General features: G+C 35.4%; 2 protein-coding genes across 17 annotated transcripts in view; one reads left to right on the top strand and one right to left on the bottom strand.

Annotated features, from left to right (window-relative positions):
- Positions 1-20,976, top strand: part of PSIP1 (PC4 and SRSF1 interacting protein 1) — a 51,039-nt gene extending 30,063 nt beyond the window's left edge. For 3 of the 13 annotated variants that reach the window (XM_002819785.6, XM_009244438.3, XM_054519840.2), the window contains exons 7-16: positions 5,039-5,135; positions 6,167-6,242; positions 10,486-10,714; positions 11,965-12,083; positions 14,719-14,774; positions 15,382-15,452; positions 15,661-15,762; positions 15,876-16,089; positions 18,205-18,316; positions 19,466-20,976. In XM_002819785.6, coding sequence (XP_002819831.2) covers positions 5,039-5,135; positions 6,167-6,242; positions 10,486-10,714; positions 11,965-12,083; positions 14,719-14,774; positions 15,382-15,452; positions 15,661-15,762; positions 15,876-16,089; positions 18,205-18,316; positions 19,466-19,526 — 1,137 coding nt within the window. In that variant the 3' untranslated portion in view covers positions 19,527-20,976. Of the gene's footprint in view, positions 1-5,038; positions 5,136-6,166; positions 6,243-10,485; positions 10,715-11,964; positions 12,084-12,170; positions 14,079-14,718; positions 14,775-15,381; positions 15,453-15,660; positions 15,763-15,875; positions 16,090-18,204; positions 18,317-19,465 lie in introns of those variants that run through there. The other 10 variants (XM_063714210.1, XM_024252032.3, XM_054519841.2 and 7 more) reach the window with 5 other exon arrangements.
- Positions 15,965-25,471, bottom strand: part of SNAPC3 (small nuclear RNA activating complex polypeptide 3) — a 44,425-nt gene continuing 34,918 nt past the window's right edge. The window contains exons 9-12 of one of the 4 annotated variants that reach the window (XR_008509625.2): positions 24,705-25,296; positions 23,206-23,380; positions 22,023-22,064; positions 15,965-16,424 (exon numbers count right to left, since the gene is read on the bottom strand). Coding sequence is in view for 1 of the 4 variants with exons in the window: in XM_002819781.6 (XP_002819827.4) it covers positions 25,149-25,296 (148 nt within the window). In the remaining 3 variants the exon portion in view is untranslated. Of the gene's footprint in view, positions 16,425-18,328; positions 21,779-22,022; positions 22,065-22,866; positions 25,297-25,471 lie in introns of those variants that run through there. The other 3 variants (XR_008509624.2, XR_655697.4, XM_002819781.6) reach the window with 3 other exon arrangements.

Below are 25,471 nucleotides of genomic sequence, written 5' to 3' on the forward strand. Positions count from 1 at the left end.
CACTGCAGCCTTCACCTCCTAGGTTCACGTGATTCTCCTGCCTCAGCCTCCCGATTAGCTGGGATTACGGGTGCACACCACCATGGACGCCTAATTTTTTTGTATTTTTAGTAGAGATGAGGTTTTACCATGTTGGCTAGGCTGGTCTTGAACTCCTGGCCTCAAGTGATCCACCTGCCTCAGCCTCCCAAAGTGCTGGCGTGAGCCACCATGCCTAGCTAATTTTTGTATTTTTAGTAGAGACGGGCTTTCACCATGTTGGCCAGGCTTATCTCGAACTCCTGACCTCAGGTGATGTGCCCATCTCAGCCTCCTGAAGCTCTGGGATTACAGGTGTGAGCCACCGGGCCTGGCCTTTTTTTTTTTTTTTTTTTTTTTTTTTTTTTTTTTTTTTGATAGACATGGGGTTTTGCTATGTTGCCTAGGCTGATCTCAAACTCCCAGCCTCTAGTGATCCTCCCAAAGCACTAGGATTGCAGATGTGAGCCTCTGTGCACAAATTGATGCCTCTTTTTTTCTTTTTTTTTTTTTTTTTAATATAAATTTGGTGTTTGTTTTTTTTTTTTGGACACAGAGTTTCATTCTGTCACCCAGACTGGAGTGCAGTGGCATGATCTTAGCTCACTGCAACCTCCACCTCCGGGGTTCAAGTGATTCTGCTGCCTCACTCAGCCTCTGGAGTAGCTGGGATTACAGACGTGCACCACCAGGCCTGGCTAATTTTTGTATTTTTAGTAGAGATGGGGTTTCACCATGGTGGCCAGGCTGGTCTCAAACTCCTGGCCTCAAGTGATCTGCTCACCTCTGCCTCCCAAAGTGCTGGGATTACAGGCATCCGCCACCATACCCAGCTAATTTTTTGTATATTTAGTAAAGATGGGATTTCACTTTGTTGGTCAGCCAGGTCTTGAACTCCTGACCTTGTGATTCGCCTTCCTTGGCCTCCCAAAGAATGCATCATTTTTTTAAAGCAGTGTAAACGATGGGGATTGGATTGGGGCAGTGAGACCAGTTCACTGTAAAATTCATTCAGAATTTTAGTACTAACTTTACTGGACTTGGCATGGATTTGAGTAGTCAGTAAAGAAGACAAGGTCTTTATTTCCATTGAACTTACATTTATTTTGAGACAAAAAATAAATATTTAAAATAAGAGGGTTTAAATGGAGAGTTAATTAGTTGGCAACAGACTAGGCTACAAAAGGCCTTTCTAAGGAGTTGGCATGAGACTGGAAGGACAAGGATCTTATAGCAGATTTTTTAAGTGGTGTAGACGAGATGGGATTTAAGAGCACTTTAAGAGGTTAAGTTGATGGTTGATGAGAAGTGGATGGTGAAGGGGGTGGGGGAGGGACCCAGAATCTAAGGTGGCTCCAAGGTCTTTACTTGAATAACTAGTTATTGGCAGTGCAGAGGATGTTGGTTTGGAATCACAGCCATGAGTAAGGGGAAGGTGAAGCACCTGTGGGAATTAGAGTGAAGAGATATATATATTGTTCTGGCACCAAAGAGGGAGAAGATGTAAGTTACAGATGCAGTCTCTGGCATGAAGATAGGATAATAGATGAGGTCAAAAGGAGAACTGTTGATTGAGAGGATGCAGAAACCAGAATCCTGAAGGAGTATAATGGAGAGGGGGGAAGGTTGCCCTGTGAAATTATGGCTGAGAATGAACTGTCAAGAGAAAATCTAAGAGGATATCAAGCTAAACAAGGGAAGGGAGAATGTCCAGAATGAAGAAGTGGTCAGTAATGTCCTGATTTAGAGAGGGTCCCAGTAAGATACTTGCCAAATAGGCTGCTCTAGGATACTTTCAGGTGAACTCCATTTAGTTGAATGGTAAGGACAGAAACTAGATTAAGGGGTTAGAGAATAAATGTTTAATGGTAAAGTTACACTGTGCTTTTTAAATCTTTGAAGGAAAGGAGAATGTGGCAACATAATAGGGATTTTCATGGCTAAGGGAAAGTGTTAAAATGACAAAAGACAGTAAATGCCTAAACACTTTTTCTTTGCAAAATTAGGAAAGATCAAAGATGTGGAGTCAGTTTAAATTATTTTATGTAAATATGTGTTGGATGAGAGAATGGAGGGGACATTTGAAGGAACTGACTTAACAAGGAGGAGGTGGATGTTTCAGTCTCTTAACACTGAAGGGGAGGGATGGAGGAGGCTCTGAAAATTTTTTGGGACACTAGGAAATTAAGGGAATTCCTTTCTACAGCCCTTACTCCCTTCTGCCCCATCCACATCAAAGCAAGACTTTGGATGTGGTACAAGTCAGGAAGAATAGATTGAGTGTTTATGCAGCTATTGATGGGAGGAGGAGGCCTGATCAGATAGGGTGAAGTGACTTTGAGATCTCAACTGAGATTGCATAAAATGAATGCATGTTTGTACATTTTCTTTTTCCCAGCAGGCTTCAGCAGCTGGGAATAATAGAACAGAGAAGGTAGAATTGTATGGTAACCTCTCTCTTGAGGATTTGTGGGACAGATACAGCAAAACAAGGATGTGGAGGACTTATGAATGCGTTTGAATAGTAATCCCATGAGGTTTTTGTGTGTGTGTGAGGTGGCGTGTTTTTAGTTAAGATCAAGGAAGCTGGTAGAGCTAGAAAGGGGTAAAAAATGAAGAGAAAATGAGGGTTAGATGTCTTAGAGCAAGTAAAATATGGAAGAAACAAATGTGTAGTCAGTAGTTTAAAATATTAGCATTTAAGATGTTTAAATATTTAAGCATATCCTAAGAGTGGAAAAAAAAAGTTTTAAATATATATATTTCATATAACTTCATTGGTCCTTTCTTTAGATAAAATATTTCTTATTCTTTGATTTTATTTTCATGAGGAATGGTTCTGACTTGCATGATTTTGCTGTAATAGTCATGAACACACGTGCATAGTAGGGCTGATCTCTTAGTGTTAATATAGTTTTAATTATTATTGATGAACTTGTTACACTTATTGGTACCTCCTTAAAAACCATCTCTTCTACCTATAATTATTTGTTTTTTTTTTTTTTTGAGACGGGGTCTTGCTCTGTTGCCCAGGCTGGAGTGTGGTAGCAGGATGTCAGCTTACTGCAATCTCTGCCTCCTGGGTTCAAGTGATTCTCCTGCCTTGGCCTCTTGAGTAGCTGGGATTACAGGTGCCTGACTTATTTTTGTATTTTTAATAGAGATGGGGTTTCACCATGTTGGCCAGGCTGGTCTTGAACTCCTGACCTCGTGATCTGCTAGCCCCAGCCTCCCAAAGCACTGAGTGGGATTACAGGCATGGGCCACTGCACCCAGCTCTACCTATAATTCTTATTCAGTGTTTTATTTCCTAAAGCAGAAAGTGTAAGTGGAGAGAGTCTTCTTTGCAGCAAAGAATTAATCAGTTGTAACTGAATTTTAGACAAATTATGCCCTCTTAACTCCTCAGTAGGAAAAGAGCTCTCAGTCTTGAGTTCTTAAGCTTTGTTACCTGGGGAGCTTTATAAAAACACAGAATCCTGGTTCCCTGACACAGAGCTATTGAATCAGGATTGGGGCAGGGCAATTTTGTAAGTTCTTAAAATTCTAGAAATAAAACATGAGCTAATAATGTTCAGGGAGGAATTTTCAGTGTTCTCTGAGAACAACTCAAGGGTTACCTTAGATGAGTTTTAATAATACTTTTAATATGCTTCATTATGTTTTAGTTATTAAAAGAAATGTTTAAAAAACTAATAAAGAAATGGATCCATTCGTAGAAGTGGAATTGCCATATAAAGGTTTTTTTTTGTTTGTTTTGTTTTTTGAGACAGTCTTGCTCTGTCGCCCAGGCTGGAATGCAGTGGCATGAATTTCGGTTCACTGCAACCTCTGCCACCTGAGTTCCAGCAATTCTCCTGCCTCAGTCTCCTATGTAGCTGGGATTACAGGTGTGCGCCACAAACCTGGCTAATTTTTTGTGTTTTTAGTAGAGAAAGGGTTTCATCATGTTGGCCAGGCTGGTCTCGAACTTCTAACCTCAAGTGATCCACTCATCTTGGCCTCCCAAAATGCTGGGATTGAGAGTGGGTGAATGTGGGTGTTGAGAGTGAGCCACTGTGTCCAGCCCTATATAGAGATTTGCACATTCTGTATTGCCAATACTCATTCATAATTATGTGCTTTCATAAAGTATCAGTTTATTGATACCAGCTTATTGATCATTGGTAGTCAATGTATGAATGATTCTCCACATGCTTACCAACACTGGGCATTATGTTTACAAATCATTGATGAAAAGGCAATTTTTAATTTTTTTAATCAATGAGATTGGATTATGCATGTTTTTGAATGCCTTCTTGTTTTTATCTTTAGTGATACAGTTAATGCTGAATTATAAATAGTTGGGGGAGATGGGGAAGGAGCCCATCTCCTCCTTTGGTCTTTCTCTTTCCTCCTTTTGCAGTTATGATCAGTACCAACTGCTGCCTCATGTTTACATTTTGTTTCTAATTTGTGTTCTTAACCTTTGTTCCGTGCTAATGCTTAAATCAATAATACTGATTCTCATTTGGGGCCATTCTCTCCAGGAGAGTCATATCAGCAATTATCAAAGGGCATTAGACTTTGCAAATGGTTAGGGGATTCCTTACTCTCTGTTGTAGTAAATCCCTTCTTACGGGAAAGAAGAATAACTCCTAAAGGAGAACTGTTAGCTAACAGTCTCAGTTTAGAAATAAAATGTGTCTGTATGAAGGAAGAATTAGAAATAGCACTGTGTTAGTTGCAGTGTAATCACATACTTTGTTTTCCATATTGTATCAAGAATGTTAGCTTTATTTTTACAAATGACTTCATTTCTAAGAAGTTATTATTATTTTTTTAAGAATTGTTCACTAGAGTTATAAACTAAGTTTGAAGATGTTACTCTTGAGTTGATTGTTGAAAAAACAAAGATCATATAGAGGTTATATCTACACTTGAACTCAGCGTTACCATAGACTGGCATATTTTTGCCATTGAATTAAACTTTGAGTGCCTACTATTTGCTAAATAAGTTAATTAAATTTTTGTAATTCAGGCAGAAAAACAAGTAGAAACTGAGGAGGCAGGAGTAGTGACAACAGCAACAGCATCTGTTAATCTAAAAGTGAGTCCTAAAAGAGGACGACCTGCAGGTAGGATTACTGATGTTTAAATATCTGTTTGGCTTGTGATTAATATTCCAGTCCATTTAAAGTGTTGCTGCCTCAAGTATTTTGGAATGAAGCAAATAGGCAATTGATTATGTGTAACATACAGATTTCAAAAGAGATAAACATGATTTGTGCTCTGTTTCAAAGTATTTAAATTTGAAATAAACTTTGCTTTATCTCTGTTATGTTTTTCCTAAATAGTGGTAAGAGAGGCTGTGGTGAGGTTAAAATTATCATGAATAATGGGTTTATTTTACCTTTCGCTTAAGAGTCATAAGAGTTCAAAATGGAGTTATAATCAGAGAATGAGAAATAGCATTTGATTAAAGTCATTAATAAATTTTTGCATTCTTTATTGATAGGGATTTTGATTTTTACAGTTTGCAGCTCTCTTCAGCATTGCCTATTAAAAGTATTTTCTTAATTTGGCAAATTGGAAATATTTTGGAAAGATCTTCGTAAAACAAAACCAAAATTGAGTGAATTTTTTTTCTACTTTTTAATAGGATTGTTACTGAAAATGGGGGGTAAGATGATTAATACCCAGAAAAGAAAAAAGATTTTTATTTACATAGTTTGGAGTTTAATATTGCAGTGGATAAAATTAATAGTGCTAGGGAAACTCAGTGAATTTTGATATGAACTTCCAAAGATATGTAACTGCATAAGTAATATACTATGTATATGAATATTAAATATAAGTGCTGTTTCCTATTCCGAAGTTGAATTTTGTGACATTACTGTTGAAGCGATAGTGAAAAATGTTTTAAGCCCTCTCAGTCATAGTAAGGACAAATTGAGGGTTAAACTCTGTTGACCTCTTTATAAACTTTTTTGTTGCTCATTTTAACCATGGTGGGGGAAGTAGTATTTTTTAAATTTAGCAATAATTGTATCTGTAATAAGCTACTAATATTCTTAAATGGTATGTATCATTTCTGATATTTATATCTGAGATTTGTATCTTAAATAGAAACTAGTAGTTACTGATTTTTTTTCCATGTGTATATTAGCTACAGAAGTCAAGATTCCAAAACCAAGAGGCAGACCCAAAATGGTAAAACAGCCCTGTCCTTCAGAGAGTGACATGTGAGTTTATTTTTAATGTATAATTAGTTATGCAATAAATGAGACATTTGACTTTAAACAAGCACATATCTCTGCGTTTTTATCAGTTTTCTCTTACAGGATGTTTGTTATTATTTTGATATTTCTTAAAATTACAGGAAATACTGGAAAAATTTTGTAAAGTAAAAATTGGTAAGGAATGGCTATATATCATTTCATTAATTAAGACTCCAGTATATCAATTTATGTAGATACTTAGATAATACAACATAAAATATATAATAGAGAAATTGGGCAAGATGGTATGTTTCAGGAATTTTAGAATATATTTGAAGTAATGTCACAAATTTTTTTTTTTTTTTTAAGATGGGGTTTCACTCTGTCGCCCAGGCTGGAGTGCAGTGGTGCAATCGCACACTGTAACCTCAAACTCCTGGGCTCAAGGAGCCTCTTCCCACTTTAGCCTCCCAAGTAGCTGGGACCACAGGTATGTGCCACCACACCTGGCTAACTTTTTTTGATGAGACTGGTCTCATCTTTCCCAGGCTGGTCTCAAACTCCTGGGCTCAAACGATTCTCCCACCTCATCCTTCCATAGTGCTGGGTTTATAGGTGTGAGCCACTGTGCCTAGCCTACAAATCTTTATCTCCTCCAGAATAGGTGCTTTATTTAAAAATAGGGCTAAAATAATTTTTGTATTTATTTTTAAAGCATTTCAGAATAACTATTCAGTTATCCGGGAAATTGTGAGTGTTTTTTGGTTTTTTGCATTTTTTCCTTGCTGCCTTTTCTACTTGGATCCTTTTTACTTTGGCTTTTTTGGGGAATCTTTGCCAGAAGGAATAGAGAGTATGTTTAGACAAAGGGGGAGAAAAACTTTTTATGGCTATTATGTTTGAAGATTTGAAAGGCTTAAGTGGGGTATGTCTATTAAGCATAGATTTACATTGTTTTGAATGAACTGATTATAGAAAATTCTAATTGTAGAACACTATTAGAGAATTGGTTTCAACCAAAATATGTTTAAAGAGTTTTACTGCCCATCTGTATTTACTTTCAGAAATAGTGGCACATAACAATATATTATATACTTGAAAATTACTAAGAGAGTAGACTTTAAGGGTTCTCACCACAAAATAGAAATATGTGTGTGAGGTGGTATGTTAAATAGCTTGATTTAGCCATTCCACAATGTATACATACATCAAAACATTGTGTTGCACACCATAAACACATAGAATTTTTACCTGTCAATTTTTAAAAACAGTGGCAGAAAAATACAACATACTTTAACTATTATAGTGAAGTTAAGAAATTGGATACTTAACAGGTGAGTTGGCAGTCATTATTCCCTAGGAAATCTGAAATTCTGCTGGGAAAATACTGGGAGATCCCTCTATTTTGGATATAATTAGTGTTCCCTAATTAGGTCCCAGTTTTCCCCCCGGAGTAGGCTTCCCACTCCGTTTGTCTTCATGGCTTTTGGCTGATTCCTCTGGAACTTCTCTACTTTTTCAGTATCATCCTTTGTTGCATCTGAAAAGGTCATTGGAAAATACTGCCCTCCTTATCAGCTGAGCAGCTTTCTCAGCCTGCTTTCGGACCATAGTGATCTGAGGGCCCAGTGTTCCTTTTTAGGAACTTATCCTTATCTCACTTACTTTCTCTTGATGGAGTCTGGTGTCACTTTTGGTAATGTAATACTTTTGTATGTATGTTTAATTCTGGTCAGCTTCCTATGCAATTATTGGTAAGACTTTTCTCAGACATGCTCATCTTTTTATATTTAATAACAGATACTTTGAGTTTATAGGTTTTTGTGAGAAACCATCCCGCAGGAATCATTTGTCTATCTGAAGGATTAACGAAGTCCAATTTTAATTCTTAAGGATTGCAGCTATACCCTTTATTGGGTCTTTGACCCAGGCTGTCACCCAATTTGAAAGTCCTACATCCTTACTTGAAAATAGGCTAATCTTTTTTGAACACATCTCTTTCTTGAACACTATCAAATTTATCTTGATAGTCATTTCACGCTACCAGTATTCTATTTTGAAACTTCTTCACCCAAAGCCACAAGTTCATCGAATATATTTTCTTATTTCTGTTACGGTCCAACAGTTTTACCCATTGTATAATAACGTATTAGGGTTTCCAGTCTCCCAGCCCTAAAGCAAGTGACTACATGTTTTAGGTTTTTGGTCCTGGTGTCAGTTTCTCTATTAGTGAGCTTTTTCCTGAGGCAATGGACAACCATAAAATCGCAGTAGCCTTTACAGCGTTTATTTCTTATTCATGCTGTACGTAGGCTGAGTGTGAGCTGTAACTACTCTTGGCTTTGTATCTGGGCACACACTCAGTGGAGTGCAGAACTGTATAAGCTCTTTTTAAACTTCTGCTCTTCACCGTTAGAACACCTTGTATCTCTTAGCGTCTGCTGCTTTGCCACGGGTACTGATGTGACACTATTTTTGACAGTAAAATACAGCCCAGAAGAGCTAAAAACCAACTCATAATCCTCAGAAATGTTTGTTAAAGCCCACTGAAGTACTTAGGGTCGTGTTTGCATTAGTCTTTGCTTATATTAACATATATTAAAAGATTAAGAAATTTACAAATACAACTTTGCTAATATCCCTTGACCTACTAAAAAGGGAAATTGTCACAAGTCTGTATTTCATGGAAGAACCACTGGGAAAAGACTCATTGGTAGCAAGCAGTGATAATCATGTTTATGCAAATTGTTTTGGCACAAAGATTATTTCATACCTTGAAATAATCTTTTTTATGACCTTAGGATAAATTGTTTAAATAAATCCCTAAAGTCACTTTTTAAAGACCAGCTGCATGGTATCCCACTATATGTTTTATAATTCTTAAGATCTATCCTATGTATGGATAGACGATGTTAAAAACATTGTCATCTATTCTTTTGTACATAATGCAAATATATTGGTTAGGATACATTGTTAGAAGCAGATTTGCTGGGTCAAATGGTATTTGTATTTTTAATAGCTATATCCTTCCATACAGGTGTAACATTTTGGGAGAAGTAGTTGGCCATTATGTTTAAGAGACACAGAAATGTCTTTTTAAATGGGACTCTAGTCCCATTTTTAGGAAACTGATTATCAAAATATTTACATCAGTGGAAATCCTGAAGAAAGCAAATAGTTTCACTTGCATGCTTTTACTTTCATTTATTAAAAGTAAAGGATGGTTTTAATCCCAGAGAGGCTGAAGTTAAAAGGATGAAAACCATAGGACCATTAGAAAATAAGCATACCCAATGATAATTATGTAATAAAAAGTTTCTAAAGGGGCAAAAGTAAATTTCTTCTCTTCCAACTTAATAGTTCTTAAGTGGTCAGGGAATCACTTGTCTGGAAGGAGGTTAATGGATTTGGAATTGAGATATTGGGCTTGTTATTTGACCTTTTGCCTCATCATTTTCTCATTTGTCAAATGGAAGAGGTTGAACTGAATGATATGAAGTCTCTTCGAGCTCTCAAATTCATTGATTTAATTGAATAATTTGCAAAAATCTCAATGAAATTCTTTGGACAGTTAAAAGGTTACAGTTTTTAAACATCTTATTCCAGCTTCAAGTGAAGTATTTATTTATAAAAGAATTGCTTTAGAAGAATATATATAACCATAAAAGTAATTACGTGGTTAGTATTTGCATTATTTGATTCTCCTAGAGCCTATTTCTGTAGTACCAACTTGCATAAATATGCAGCAGTAATTAGGATTATTGAGCAGTTTATGTAGTTTCTCGTTTTAGTGGTGTCTGTGAAATTCAGTGGTGATGGGAATACTTAGGTGCTAGTCAGCACAGCACTGTCTGAAAACATGCTTAATTGGCTATATATTTATCATATGCTTAAGTTGGGACCTTTTTATCCTGCAAAGAATATTTCTTTGAGTTCTAAAATGACCGTATTTGATTTCACTTCCGCAATTCCATTTGTCCCAGTGTGTCTACTTTTTAAACATAATTTATTCTTACAAATATGTAGAATTTAAGTTGCATAAGAGCCAGGGATCTGCCCATCTTATATCTTCTAATTTATACCAAAAGGATGTTCTGTGACAGAATTCCTTTTATGACTGGATAGTGAAGACACTCTTTTACTTTAAGTTGTTTTAGATTTGCCTTTAAATTAAAAATTATAGCTTACTGATATCTAAAATACTGTTCACTTGACTGGGAGAATATAGTTGAATGACAAATATACATTGTTATGTACTCTAAAATAGCATTACTGAAGAGGACAAAAGTAAGAAAAAGGGGCAAGAGGAAAAACAACCTAAAAAGCAGCCTAAGAAAGATGAAGAGGGCCAGAAGGAAGAAGATAAGCCAAGAAAAGAGCCAGACAAAAAAGAGGGGAAGAAAGAAGTTGAATCAAAAAGGAAAAATTTAGCTAAAACAGGGGTTACATCAACCTCTGATTCTGAAGAAGAAGGAGATGATCAAGAAGGTGAAAAGGTATAAAGTTTACATATATAAAATGGCTGTTCTATTCTTAGTTTATATATATATTTTTTTTCTTCTTTCTTTTTTTTTTTTTTTTTTTTTGAGATGGAGTCTCGCTGTGTTGCTTAGGCTGGAGTGCAGTGGCACAATCTTGGCTCACTGCAACCTCTGCCTCCTGGATCCAAGTAATTCTCCAGCCTTAGCCTCCTGAGTAGCTGGAAGTACAGGCGTGTGCCACCACTACCGACTAATTTTTGTATTTTTAGTGGAGACAAGGTTTTGCAATCTTGGCCAGGCTGGTCTTGAACACCTGATCTCAGGTGAACCTCCCACCTTGGCCTCCCAAAGTGCCGGGATTACAGGCACCACACCTGGCCATTTATGTATTTCTTAATCTACCTAGTTTAAGAGCTTTTAATATTTTGGAGGAAGTCTATAAATATCAGTGGCAGTTAAAATGAATTTGTTTACCTTTTTGAATAGACTTAAATTAGCTGTTACAAAGCATATTGAAAATGTCCCTTTATTGTCTGTTCTCTAAATTTATCTTACTATTTTACAATTATGATCTGGAAATTAAGTAAACAGTACCTTTCCAGTAACTCCATCTGTCTAGAAAAGGTAGATGAAATGAAATAGGCTGTGGCCAGTGAAGACAAATGATAAAAGAGGTGGATTTATATAGAGATTTTTGTTATTTACCCCCAAGAAATTCTTAACACTCTTCAAGCCTATTATTGTACATCTTATCAGTGGTATGTAACTTTATTTGGATGCCATAGTTGTTGGCAATCTCATTAAAGCTGTGTATCCTTTTGTGTAAAAAAATAAAATTTTGTGTATAGCCTTAGAGATTTACAGATCCAGGTCATGCAAATCTTTTGTTTACTTTCATCTGATTTTTGGCTCATTTCTTAATCTTTTAGAAACCAAACATTTTAAATTGGATAGGTCATGTAGTGTGCTTGTCAGTACTCAAGTCAAATCATTCTGTAGAGAGGCAAACAGACTGACATACTACATTTTATCCAAAGGACATCACTCCTATAGCAGGGCATAAAACAAGATGATTATTTCATGGTCATTAATCAAAGTTAAATTTGCAGAGATAGGTGTAATTCAAAGACTATTTTTAGGTTGCTAATTTGAGTATTCATCCCTTTTTTAAAAACTAGCTGCTGCTTTTCTCCCAAGATTGTAATTCCATAAGCACTAGTCACTGACTTTATAGTTAACTAAAACCATCCTAATTCTCAAAACAGAAGAGAAAAGGTGGGAGGAACTTTCAGACTGCTCACAGAAGGAATATGCTGAAAGGCCAACATGAGAAAGAAGCAGCAGATCGAAAACGCAAGCAAGAGGAACAAATGGAAACTGAGCAGTAAGTATTTTTTTTTTTTTTTCTAAATTTTGGGTTCTTTTTAAAGGCTAGCATGGAATTTTTAAATAATAGACTTTCATTTTCCAGACTTTATGAAGCCTTTTGAAGAAGTGACTTTTCCCATGTGTTAGAAAAATCTTCAATATATGATGATGATCTTATTTCAGGCTTCATTCTTTTCTGAGAGGATGAAATTGACTGAGGCAGTCACTCTGTGAATTATTTTTGAATTTAAACAAAGTGCAGATAGGATTTAATTGATACTGGCTTTGCAAGAAGTGTACTCATCCTCTACCATTTGTTTGTATAATATAATACATATAGATAGAGGGGCGATAATATACTGGTGGACAAAGAATGCAGGAAATAATACCCTTATTCATCACACCACCAAGCAGGCCTCACCCTAAAGACCAGCAAAAGTAACAAAAGCACATTTGGAAACCCAGGAAGCCAGTAAAAGTAAATCTAAAGGCTGACAGGGTGTACATTATTATATATGTGCAATATAAATCAAATTCAAAGCTGTTTTCTCTTAAATTTTGATACTTAGAGACAGTACTTGCCATGGGGAATTTCTTTCCCCTTATATAATTTTATTACTAGAAGGAAAAGTAATAACAATAATAATAATGAACAGACTTCGTGTCTTTATTACATTTGCATTCCTAGTTACCTTTAGACTGTCACTTCTGAGTTCTTTCTCTGACATGCTTTTCTTTCCTCGTGAAGCGTCTTACATTCTGACTAAATTTTGTTTTTTTGTTGTTTTAGTGAGGTGATTTTTAAAACATGCTCTAGGTCAATAAGACAAAGTTAATGATGAGCAGTGAAACGATTCTTGAATAATTTTGTACTTTTTTTCTTTATATAATATATCCATAAGCCAAAGTCTTTCTTGACAAGTACAGCGTTTTACTCTGCTTTCTTAGTTTGGAGGATATACAAGTAGTTTTAGCTCCTTGAGGGAGTAATTAAATAAGTTATCTAAAGCTCAAAAATATTATTCCCTCTAATCTGTTAGACTTTAAGCACTTCTGTAAATATTTAAGTTATTCTTTGTCACCTATCATTTTCTATTCTATCTTTTCACTGAAAAGCTGTTGGACTGTTTGTTGCTTTTGACTTTATTGTGCTCCCAAAATTAAGATATAAAATTAGTTGTTACTAGTATATGTAGCCCAACCCTTCTTTAGTATCTTAAAGTTATCTTTATGTATTTCAGTTTCTTTTGAATGTCCTCCAATGTAACTTTCTCAAATTCTAATATTTGTGTTTTCTTTCCTTCTCCTGTTATTACAAAACTTTGTACTTGGACAGTTTTGCTCTGTAAAGCATTTCAGATGCAGCTTGTGTGAAATGCATTATGCAAAATAAAGTTTATTGTATTGTATTCCCAGCCAAACAACATGTAATCTACAGTAATAAAAAATATATCTCATTTTGGGCTCAAAGCATTAATCCAGTTACTGAAAAGAGAATACAAGTGGAGCAAACAAGAGATGAAGATCTTGAGACAGACTCATTGGACTGAATTTCCCCCTTCCCCCAATTGATGGAAGAATGTTCCAGATTCTAAATTGAGGACTTCATTATTAATGGCATTACTGTGTTATGATTGTTAACAAATTTCCTGTAAGGTACACACTACATACTAAGGTCGGCCATCATTCTGTTTTTTTTTTTTTTTTTTTTTTTTAACCAAGCTTAAAATGAAGCTTTGTGTTTGAAAGTAATAACAAGCTCAGACGAAGATGGTTGTACATTATTCATTTAGAAAATATAAAAATTCATTTTGTTTTGAAGCTAGTTATTAAACTGGAATAGCAGTTATATCCCTGAGAATGGGGCCCTTCTCCTGACATTCCTTTGTTGTTTAATTCTTTAGAATCTTAATAAATGTTTTTTTAATCCTGAGAGATTAAACAGTAGTAGACTTGTTAAGAATGAAACTGTAACCAAAATTTTAAAATAAAGTTTTTTTTTTAAAAAAAACCTGATTTTTAGATATTTTTTGTTCTTGTCTATTTGAATTGGTTCATAATATGGCCTGAACTCTAAGCCAAGGTACTAGAAATTAAGATTTCAATTTTAAGTGGTTATTTTTGTGATTGACAATAAAATGGTACCTTTTGTGAAATGTTAGTGAATGTTACTGGATGTCATTCAAGTTTGATAAACTGGCCAAAATTAAAAAAAAAAATATCTTAAGTCTATTTAACCTTAAAGCTAACTTCAAAACTCATTAATCTACTTGTTACATGCACAACAATTAAATTGATCTATTTTAACATGCAGCCTTAAAAAAGAATTGATGTAGAAGCCATTAAATATTTATAGGTATCATCTTCCCATTGTGGCCTATTTGTCCAGTGACCCTGAAATTGGTCTTCTAGCAACACACTATTTCTGATGTAACTGAAAAGTTAGATATGATTTAATTTAGCATGTTAATTAGAGTTTTGCTTATATTTATGCTATGGAACTGCACCCTTATAAGAGGTACAGTCAATTCCTTTGCAGTCTAGGCTATTGACTTATTTTAAGGAAAACATTTTTAGCTTTTACATAGGGATTGTGGGCATTTAGTCACAAAGTTCCAATGTTTTGAAATATTTTTGTTAACATTTGATAGGCAGAATAAAGATGAAGGAAAGAAGCCAGAAGTTAAGAAAGTGGAGAAGAAGCGAGGTTAGTTATTTCACTTTCTAAGATACATAAAAGTATACATGGAAAGGAAGTTATATAGACATAACTTTTCATGTATTGGTTTTGGAATAATTTTATACTCATATCCTACAAATATAATTTTTCAAATCCCTAATGGGCTTTATATAAATTGCATTGTATTTTAAGCATAATCAAGTGAACTTGCTTGAGTTGTGTTTATGTTTAATGCTCATTAATTATCTGATGGTGTCAAATTTTAGTACACTTGCTGAAAGCTGGATGCTTTCCCATTTCAGACAAATCCCTTGGTTAAACATAAGGAAAAGCAGGTGTTTGGGGACTGGAGAGCAGAGGAGTTATCGTATGCAGACTATTTATTTTAGAAAAAACGCAGCCAACTGGTGGTTTTGTGCTTTTACACTGCATGTTGCTTTTCTCATCCAGACACTAAAAATGGCAATAAGTACTTATTCTTAGTTAAGCTATTGTGCATCTCTTTGAGCTTCTTAGTAAAGATTACTAAGAACATTTTTTTTTTAAGTCCACTAATTCATTATACTTAGCGTGTATACAGAAATACTGGTTTTGGAAAAACTGTTCACTGTTTTTCACATATTTTAATTTGTAGAAACATCAATGGATTCTCGACTTCAAAGGATACATGCTGAGATTAAAAATTCACTCAAAATTGATAATCTTGTAAGTGTTTAACTTCATTTAATACTACAGTACTGCATTTATAGCTTCATCTTTTCTCACATGATCTTATGAGTATGTAAATTTAAGATAAGGGATAATTACTGGTCATTTTGCACTACCTTATTATTTTTTTTTGAAACAATCTTTAGAAACAGATTGTAAGTGTTAAGATAATTAACAGCTATGAAATTACTGTTTTGTCATGAAGGATGTGAACAGATGCATTGAGGCCTTGGATGAACTTGCTTCACTTCAGGTCACAATGCAACAAGCTCAGAAACACACAGAGATGATTACTACACTGAAAAAAGTAAGTGATTTCAAGTCATGTAGATTCTTTGAGTTTTGTCATTACTTCATTTAAAAATTGTTTAAAAAATCAATTAGGAAAACAATTATGATGAATGTATATTGTTTTCTCAGATACGGCGATTCAAAGTTAGTCAGGTTATCATGGAAAAGTCTACAATGTTGTATAACAAGTTTAAGAACATGTTTTTGGTTGGTGAAGGAGATTCCGTGATCACACAAGTGCTGAATAAATCTCTTGCTGAACAAAGACAGCATGAGGAAGCGAATAAAACCAAAGATCAAGGGAAGAAAGGGCCAAACAAAAAGCTAGAGAAGGAACAAACAGGTATGTGGTAAAAAGCCAACAATTTCACACCAGTTTTTAAACCATTTGCCAGGACTGCTTTTAAAAATGGCTTTCATATATAGTATACACCACAGAAAAAGTATACATAGGCAAAATGGTGAAAATGTGATGGGCCTATTGAAGGACTAGAGCAGTGTGCATTGAGAACAAAAAATCATGTCAGTTTGTATTTGACTTCTAAGGCAGAAACCATTGCTCATGAGGCAGATGACTCTGGATAAACAATTTTTAAAAAGCCATCCATCACAATGCCTCCTCATCCCTAGAGTACCCACTTCCTGGTTGCTCAGCTGCTTCTGACGTTTTCTTCTCACCTAAAAAGTAAAATAGCGTACAGTAGCCTTTTAAATTAAAACACAGCCTTATAGGTGGAGACTACACCTGCCATTACTTGATACAGGTATCCTGATGATGCTGCTGAGTTACCCTGAACAGACTTCAGTGTATTAATGCCATGTCTTTTTTTTTTTTTTTTTTTACTGTGAAGTACTTATGTATGAATAAGTTTACAGAAAATGATTTCTCATTGGTAGCATATAAATTCAGTCAACAATGATGGCATCGCCAAGCAGCCAGATTGTCCACATAGGTGGCTAAGAAGATATACCTTTGCTTTCTATTGGTTCTCAACGTACACAAACTTTCATATATAAAATTATTAAAATTATTGTGTGAAATTACCTTTAGGCTATGTATATAGGTGTGTACAAAACATAAATTTCATGTTTACAGTTGGGTCCCATCCCCAAGTTAAACTCACGTATATGCAAATACTTCCAAAACAATTCTGTGTCTTACCTACATTAAATGAGAAAGTTTTTTTTTTTCTTTGTTTTTTTTTTTTGAAGATGGAGTTTCGTTCTTGTTGTCCAGGCTGGAGTGCAGTGGCGTGATCTCGGCTCACCACAACCTCCGCCTTCTGGGTTCAAGCGATTCTCCTGCCTCAACCTCCAGAGTAGCTGGGATTACAGGCATACGCCACCACACCAGCTAATTTTGTATTTTTAGTAGGGATAGGGTTTCTCCATGTTGGTCAGGCTGGTCTTGAACTCCCGACCTCGGTTAATCCACCTGCCCCGGCTTCCCAAAGTGCTGGGATTACAGGCATGAGCCACTGCACCTGGTGATAGTCTTACAAAGCACTTAGATGTGTAGCATATATGTAAAGCATTCAACCTTAGCTTCTACTTTTTTCACTAACTTTAGCAGTAGTTAAATCCTGCTAGTACTTATTACTAACAGTAGTTATTTTCTTTTCATTTGTATTAGGAAAAATTTATAACGTACACAAATAGAAATAACTTCTCATGTCCTTGTCATCCAGCTTTGGCAGTTCAGTTTATGATCATTGTGCTTTTGTAGCCCATAAGCTTTCTCTATGCCCCTCTTGAAAGTTGTTTTATGAAAAATCCCTGACATATCATTTCACTCATAAACACTTCAGAATGTATGAAAGACTCTTAAAACAGAATCATAGTACCATTATCAGCTCCTCCAGTCTTGTTATTAAACATCTTAGTGGCAGCTGCTTAAGGTAGAAGCTGGCATTTCAAAAGCGGTTGGCTTTTTGTTTTTGTTGCTTTATTGGGGAATGACATGGGTCCCCTTAGAGAATTATTAATACGACTTACAGGAAAACCCCCTTTATTTATTAGGCACAAAAATATCAATTAGGAAATACTCCTTTAGCACTTGGTTCTAAAATAATAAATTTTAAAATTTGATTCACATTGCTTTTTCTTAGTAGAATAAATAAATATGTTAAGAATTATAACACCCTGTAGTCTTCCTGGTAATAGTAACAACCAGAATAATCAGATTAATAATCCACTTCCTGTACTCATAGATAGTTAACCTGCTTTTTATGGTGCCTTAGCTACCCAAAGCCTCTGGCGGTGATCTGCTCCCCTTTTTGACAAAGCATCAAAACCCTATTCAAGAGAGGGTTGTATTACAATGTAATTTCAAATAAAAGACATTAAGTAGTAGAAACACGAGGGCCATGTTGTATTTCGATTTTGGATCTTTAGTAGACACCTTCAATTATTATTTTGTAAGCTTTAACAAAGTTTTTCCATTGGATTCCTTCTCAAGGGTCAAAGACTCTAAATGGAGGATCTGATGCTCAAGACGGTAATCAGCCACAACATAACGGGGAGAGCAGTGAAGACAGCAAAGACAACCATGAAGCCAGCACAAAGAAAAAGTGAGGAATAGGTTTTAATGGGTCTTTTGTGTTTTTATTATTCAGGTTTTTAATCACAGTTCTGTTCCAAGGTTATCTTAGTATAATAAGCAGTTATCTTTTGATCACCCAATTCCTGAATTCAGTAAGCAAGTTACAATTCAAAAAGGAAGAAGAGTAAAAACCTTTTGACAGTGACTTTGCCACTGAATTCAAGGGAATGGAACTAGCTGGGAACCCAGTTAAAATATTTGCTCCTGGACTTCTTTTACTGAGATACTGTTAGTTATGACTTGCATTCACACTTTCTTGAATTGTGAGAGGATAATTGTAAAAAGTTAGATGGAGAATCAGTTTTTTTTTTTTTTTCTTTATTTGAGACAGAGTTTCACTCTTGTTGCCCAGGCTGGAGTGCAATGGCACGATCGTGCTCACTGCAGCCTCCACTTCCTGGGTTCAAGCGATTCTCCTGCCTCAGCCTCCCAAGTAGCTGGGATTACAGGCACTTGCCACCATGCCCATCTAATTTTTTGTATTTTTAGTAGAGATGAGGTTTCACCATGTTGGCCAGCCTGGCCTCGAACTCCTGACCTCAGGTGACCCACCCACCTTGGCTTCCCAAAGTGTTGGGATTACAGGTGTGAGCCAACACGCCCGGCCATCACAGGCTATTTTTTAATAACCACTCTAAAATAGGCTATGGAGCCATAGTTGAAGTCTTGGTTTGTTCCACTGTGTATCTGAAGGACTTAGAAGCATCCCTTCGAATTCTGAAATTGAGGGAAATCTTCTTGTCTATGTGTATATCAACCTCTCTTTTTATTAAGATTTTGAAATTTGTTGGTATCACAGATATAAAACATTCTCATGTTCTTTAAAGAGAATTCACTTTTAAGCTAGAAATGATGGAAAGGGCTTGGTCCATGACACTTTCCTGAGTTATTTTGCTTCATCTGCATATTACTTTGGGAAGAAGATACAACATGGTAAAATAACAATTATGAAGAAGAAAAAAATAATGACTCTTCTAATAACAAGTCAAGTTTTTTTTTGGTTTGGTTGGTTTCAGTCTTTTCATGCGTTTAAAAATATAATGCAGACTTAATGTCTTTTTTTCCTTCATCAGGAGAAAATCCTAATTCCAGTTGTACCTTTCCCCCTTTTCTTCAGGCCATCCAGTGAAGAGAGAGAGACTGAAATATCTCTGAAGGATTCTACACTAGATAACTAGGTTGACATACCTGGAATATAGAGAACACTTGAGAAGTTTGTAATGGTTTTCATTTGAAATAGACTGCTGAAAGTTTTAAATTTTTATAAGCATAGGTTTGATGTTGAAAACTTGTTTTGAGGGAGAAAATCCCTTTATCTTTGTTTTAAAGTAAACATTATCGCTGAGTGTACTTGTGCAGTATTAACAGCTACATTATACAGTAAATGTGGGATAAAATCCATTTAGAAAATGTTAAACTGCTTTTCCAGACATGGTTGTAGCATATTTTCAATTAGTGTTTGTATGTTAACGTGTAATTGATAGTAGAACAGTTACATTTTTAAAACTGCTACTTGTATAAACCTTGCCTCTTTTCCCAAATACCGTGGGTTTTGTGCATAGTTTTTACAAACCTTGGATTTACCAGACTGTCTTTTCACTGTTCGTGGGTTTTGTAGAAGTTAAGCATTTTTATGGTAGATAAAATGTTACTTCTATACAAGTACTCACTCCCTTTTTATCAAAAGTTAATTTTAATCTCACAGTCTACATTGTGCTACATTATCCAGCTTCTTTGGAACAATGTGTGCTCTGTATGGTTTTTTTTTTTTGGTATGACAACTAATTAAGCAACTGACATTGAACTGACTGAGAATTCTACAAACTATAAAACATCATGTTAATTTTTGAAGGTAATTTAGTTTTGTGGCTGGGCATTCAGTGAAGTCTTAGGACTTCTCTGCAGATAACTGACTGGGTATATATAGGAATGAATCTGGCTTTAGGGTTAAATCATTTAAGGTCCTTTTATAGGCAGGCACTAGTAACTAAAACTGAAAAGTTAGTTAGTTTATTTTTGAGGAATGTTGTTTAAAATGTCTTTAGGAAGTCACTAAATAGTACTTAATTGGAAGAAAAAATCATGATGCTTATACGATAAATATAAATAAATGTTATATAAGGAAACTCACCTATTTGAAATCATGGCTATATTATTTTTATTTTCTGGATTCCAAAAATACAAACACTAGTTGTTCCAGCATTGTACTTTGATAGTCTGTACATTGACGTGTATGGACTAAATCCAGGGTGAAACCGATGTTACAAAATTGAAGGGTATATTAACTAACTAAAGGATAGCATTTCTACGATATTTTGAATATTAGGTCATTTGGCACTTCTCAATAAGTAGGATACTTCTCATGTTTTGAAATTATATGAATATGGAAAAAAATGGCTTAAGACCAGCATCTGTGTATGACATTGTATGGTTTATAACTGTTTTCATCTACAGAATTGCATTTTTGCTTTTATGAGGTCTTATAATGGAACTAGGAATCACTGTTTTGAGAGAACCTGCATATATACCAGTCATTATGTGTTTGGTCCTTATACAGTTAGATTTGTTCTAGTTAAGCCATAAGTTCAACATGTAAACTTGTTTTGATTAAAGAATTTTTCTATCAAACTCTGCTATTAAATTACTTTCTTGCTATTTACAAGAGTAAGTGATGGAATTCTGGGTTTGCTGCCAAGGAAATAATTTCTTAACTGGTCACAGAGGTTGTGTTGTTTTGGGAAACGGGGTAACTAAACAAACAGTAAGCTCAAGATGATAAAAAATAAAGGAAATATTTATCTTTTGTTCACCCTCCCTTTCTTCCCATGACCCACCAGATCTATAGTTTTACAAAGCCAGAATATTCAAATTCTAGAGATACAGCATCATTCTCATAATTTACGTCAGCTTGTACAGGCTGACCTTGCTCTAACTAGTTGATGTATGTTTGCTTCAAGCATAATTGCTGTCCTTTAATCGTAACTCTCAAGAAATGTGCTTGGTCATAGGCTGATTTACAGATGATAACTTCTCAGAACTCTTGATAATTATTCATAAGACTTAAGAACTTTCAGGATCATTGAAATTGTTCATTGGCTCAATTTGTGTGTGTGGTCAAAACTCCACAGCTGGACAAGGAACCAAGAGGTAATTTTGAGATAGATAGCCCCCCACCGCACCCCTCCAAAAAGTACGTGTAATACTTATGTTTTAACACCTCTTTTGGGCTGGTATGTGTGTGTATGTACGTATGTGTTTTGATTACTGGATAAAAGAGTCATACATCAGCCAGGCGCAGTGGCACGTGCCTGTAATCCCAGCTACTCGGGAGGCTGAGGCAGGAGAATTGCTTGAACCCGGGAGGCAGAGGTTGCAGTGAGCTGAGATTGCGCCACTGCACTCCAACCTGGGAGACAGAGCAAGACTCCATCTCAAAAAAAAAAAAAAAAAAGAGTCATACCATGACCAAGCAGAACTGACTATTGAAGGTTTTCTTATCTGCTTGGAGAAACTGCAGATACATCCATCTGAATCTGAGAACTGATTGGGATTTGGTATGTGAACAACTGGAGAGAATCGTACACTTTATAATATTATATCCAGTGATTTCAAATAATATGATAGATTTTGCTGATACAGTACTGCTGTCTGTGTTCCTACTCACATACACTTACCTGGTTACAGATGTCAGGTCAAGATGAGGTCTGCATCTCATCCTGTATAAGAGCAAAGATTTTTCATAGGGTGCTGTGAGGGCTTTGCTAACTTTATTTTGTCCGATTGGCTAGAAAAAGGATGCTCTAATGGAAATAGCAAATCCATATCATTATGAAACAAAGAAACTGGTTTAATAGGCAGAAATGTGTTTATGTTTGCGTTGTATAATTCTGCAACACAATGTTAGAGATGACTGACCTTTCTCCTAGTAAAACTAAAATGTCTAATTATCCTTAAACGGTACTGAGGCCTGAAGAATGTTTAAAGAAATAGCTATTGCTTCTCTAGTGACTTCTGTGCATGTGTATCCACTATTATATAAAAGTCAAATTCAACTACCAAGCAGGTTGATTGACATGTTCATGACAACATTTTCATATTTGCCTATCTTCATTAGATAATGTGTTAACATGTAATCTGATAGGCGTATTACATTTGATTGAAATAAGCATAAAGAAAAGCTGCCTTGAAAAAAGAGAAAAGCTGTCTTAAATCAGGGGTTTTATAGCTCCAGAAATATACAAAGTTAGGAATTTCTTTTGACTTGAACTTGGTGGGATACCTGTATAACTGATACATAACACACGGGCAAACTGTGGGAGTAACCTGGTTGATTAACTTTTCTCCTCAGTTTCACCAGGAAACAATAATAGGTAGGTACCTGAGTCTTTGATGAAAAAGTTAACCTTAAGAACTAGCAGAATAACATTCTCAAATAATAAAAGAATCCCAGTAGCAGAAATGTTTTAACTGGCATGTTTCTTCTTTGTCCACTAAAATGAATTGACACCACACATGGAATAATGCATTATGACAATAATTAACTTTTTGAAGTTTGGTGTTTTCAGAGTATGAAATGAAAATGAATATAATAAAATATCCTTGCACATGCATGTAAGTAAGACCTATAAGGAATGCAGTATTAAAAATGAATAAAAATTTTTACCCATAGAATTTTAGGGTTGGGTAAATCATTTATCTTAAATCTATGGTTTGCTGGCAGTTATCAATCTGCTCAATTTTAGCATTGTTGTATACAAGAAAGTAAAAATTTAGGCATAACATAAGCCAGCCTCTTGAGTTCTCTATACTGATTATCTGTGTACTGACTGAATCAGTGAATGAGAACACTAGACATACCAGAAACACGTGCTTGTCATCTCCAAGCCAATGGACTTAACTGTTAGTGGCATTTAAGTCCATAAAACATACTTCACTGTCAAACACATAGGCTTATAGGTTTCATCAGTTTTCCATGTATATGATAAATATCTGTTCTTAGCCATCCAGATACTCAGTCAAATTTAAATACAACCTAGGAGAGAGAAAGTGGAATTTATTTATTTTAAATGATGCATTTGAAATCTATAGTATTCCTAAAAGTCTTTTAAACAGTATTAAATTTTCTACCCATAAAGGTTTCCAGAAAATATTTTAATATAGCTAGCTATAAATCTATCTGATGGTCTAGACCTGAAAAGTTTCTTTTGCTGGGCGCTGTGGTTCATGCCTGTAATCCCAGCACTCTGGGAGGCCAAGGCGGATGGATCACTTGAGGTCAGGAGTTCGAGACTATTCTGGGCAACATAGTGAAACCCTGTCTCTACAAGAAATAAAAAAAATTAGCCCGCCATGGTGGTCTGTGCCTGTGGTCTCAGCTACTCGGTAGGCTGAGGTGGGAGGATCACCTGAGCCTAGGGACGTCAGGGCTCCAGTGAGCCAAAATCACGCCACTGTACTCCAGCCTGGGTGACAGAGTAAGAGCCTATGTCAAAAAATAAGTTTAAAAAGTTTTGTTTTTTTTTTGTTTTCTCAAAATAAGATGAGAGTAACTAGGATTACTATAGTAAGGGGACCAGAGGAATGGAAGACCTGGGCCAGAAAAAGTTATTTTTCTTTTTGCTTATATAATTTTGGTATACATCCAATAGTATCATTACCGGAGAATAAGTGAGCCAGAGCTAGCAATCAAGAGGATCTTGATTTTTCCATGTCCCCACAGTCATAAGAAATCTGCTATTGTTTTTTAAATCATAGTATTAAATTGACATTTTAAACTCATAGCATTCATAAAGCTTTTGTCAAGAAATAAAGCTTCAAGTTAATGTTATTTCTGGAGTTATGAGTATATACTCAAGATCTTTTTAAATTCATTATTCACATAGTCTTATTAACATGTCTTGTATGCCTAGTTTCCTTCAAAACAAAACTTAACATTACCTAAACAGCACACTAAGATTAAATTCCCCCAAAGCAGCTGGGCGCGGTGGCTCACACCTGTGATCCCAACATTTTGGGAGGCTGAGGCGGGCGGATCGCCTGAGGTTAGGAGTTTGAGACCAGTCTGGCCAACATGGTGAAACCCCATCTCTACTAAAAAATACAAAAATTAGCCAGGTATGGTGCCAGGTGCCTGTAATCCCAGCTACTCGGGAGGCTGTGGCAGGAGAATCACTTGAATCCGGGAGGCAGAGGCTGCAGTGAGCTGAGATTGTGCCATTGTATTCCAGCCTGGGCAACAAGAGCGAGATTTTGTCTCCAAAAAAAAAAAAAAAAAATCCCTAAGCTATTAATTTTGTCTTATTTGTAAATAATTCATTCTCCCTAATTTCCATTACAGGTATTTGAAGGATCTTTACCTTGGAAGCCTCATGGCAGAAGGTGTAGCTCTCACATTCTTCAAGGAATTTTCAAAACACTTCCACTACTTGATGTATCATTAATAATTCTATCTTTAGCAAAAAACTCTGGACAGAGAATGAATAGGGAAGGCATGGATTGGGAGAAAGAATATGTGTGTCTGACAAAGGATTTAAAGTCAGAATATATAAAGTACTACAACTCAACTCAAAATGAGTAAAAAGCACTAAAATACTATTTGGAATAAATATGAAATTAAACTATGTTATAAACATTTAAATACAATCATTATAAGAAAATCTGTGATTTGGACTTTTTTTTTGATAGCTTTAGCGGACTGTTCAAAGTGGATCCTGTTCCTCAGTGGCATTTCTTAGAAATAAGGTAACCATTCAAGAGAACAGTTATTTCATGAGGGGGTACTTTTGTGAGTGTAGCTATTCTTAATTAAAGGTTCCAGGATCAACATAAGGATAAGCAAGGAATTCCCCCAGTTTGTTGCCTTCTGAATCATAGTGCAGCATTCGGAAGCAAACATCACAAAAGAAACATGGGTCCTCTGGTGCAAAACTGTCATTGTTCGTCACCCATCTGTAGTTTTTAAAAAAAGAAGTACATCATTACAATCAAATTTGCCATACTTTAACATGCTTTAAGTTATGACCTGTAGCAATATGTAAATATAACATTCTATTTCCTTATCAGTTTGTTATTAATGCATAATAATCCTTTAATTTTGTACACATAGATACAAATACATCACCAC

This window comes from Pongo abelii, chromosome 13 (genome assembly GCF_028885655.2).
Source record: "Pongo abelii isolate AG06213 chromosome 13, NHGRI_mPonAbe1-v2.0_pri, whole genome shotgun sequence".
Classification (NCBI taxonomy): domain Eukaryota; kingdom Metazoa; phylum Chordata; class Mammalia; order Primates; family Hominidae; genus Pongo; species Pongo abelii.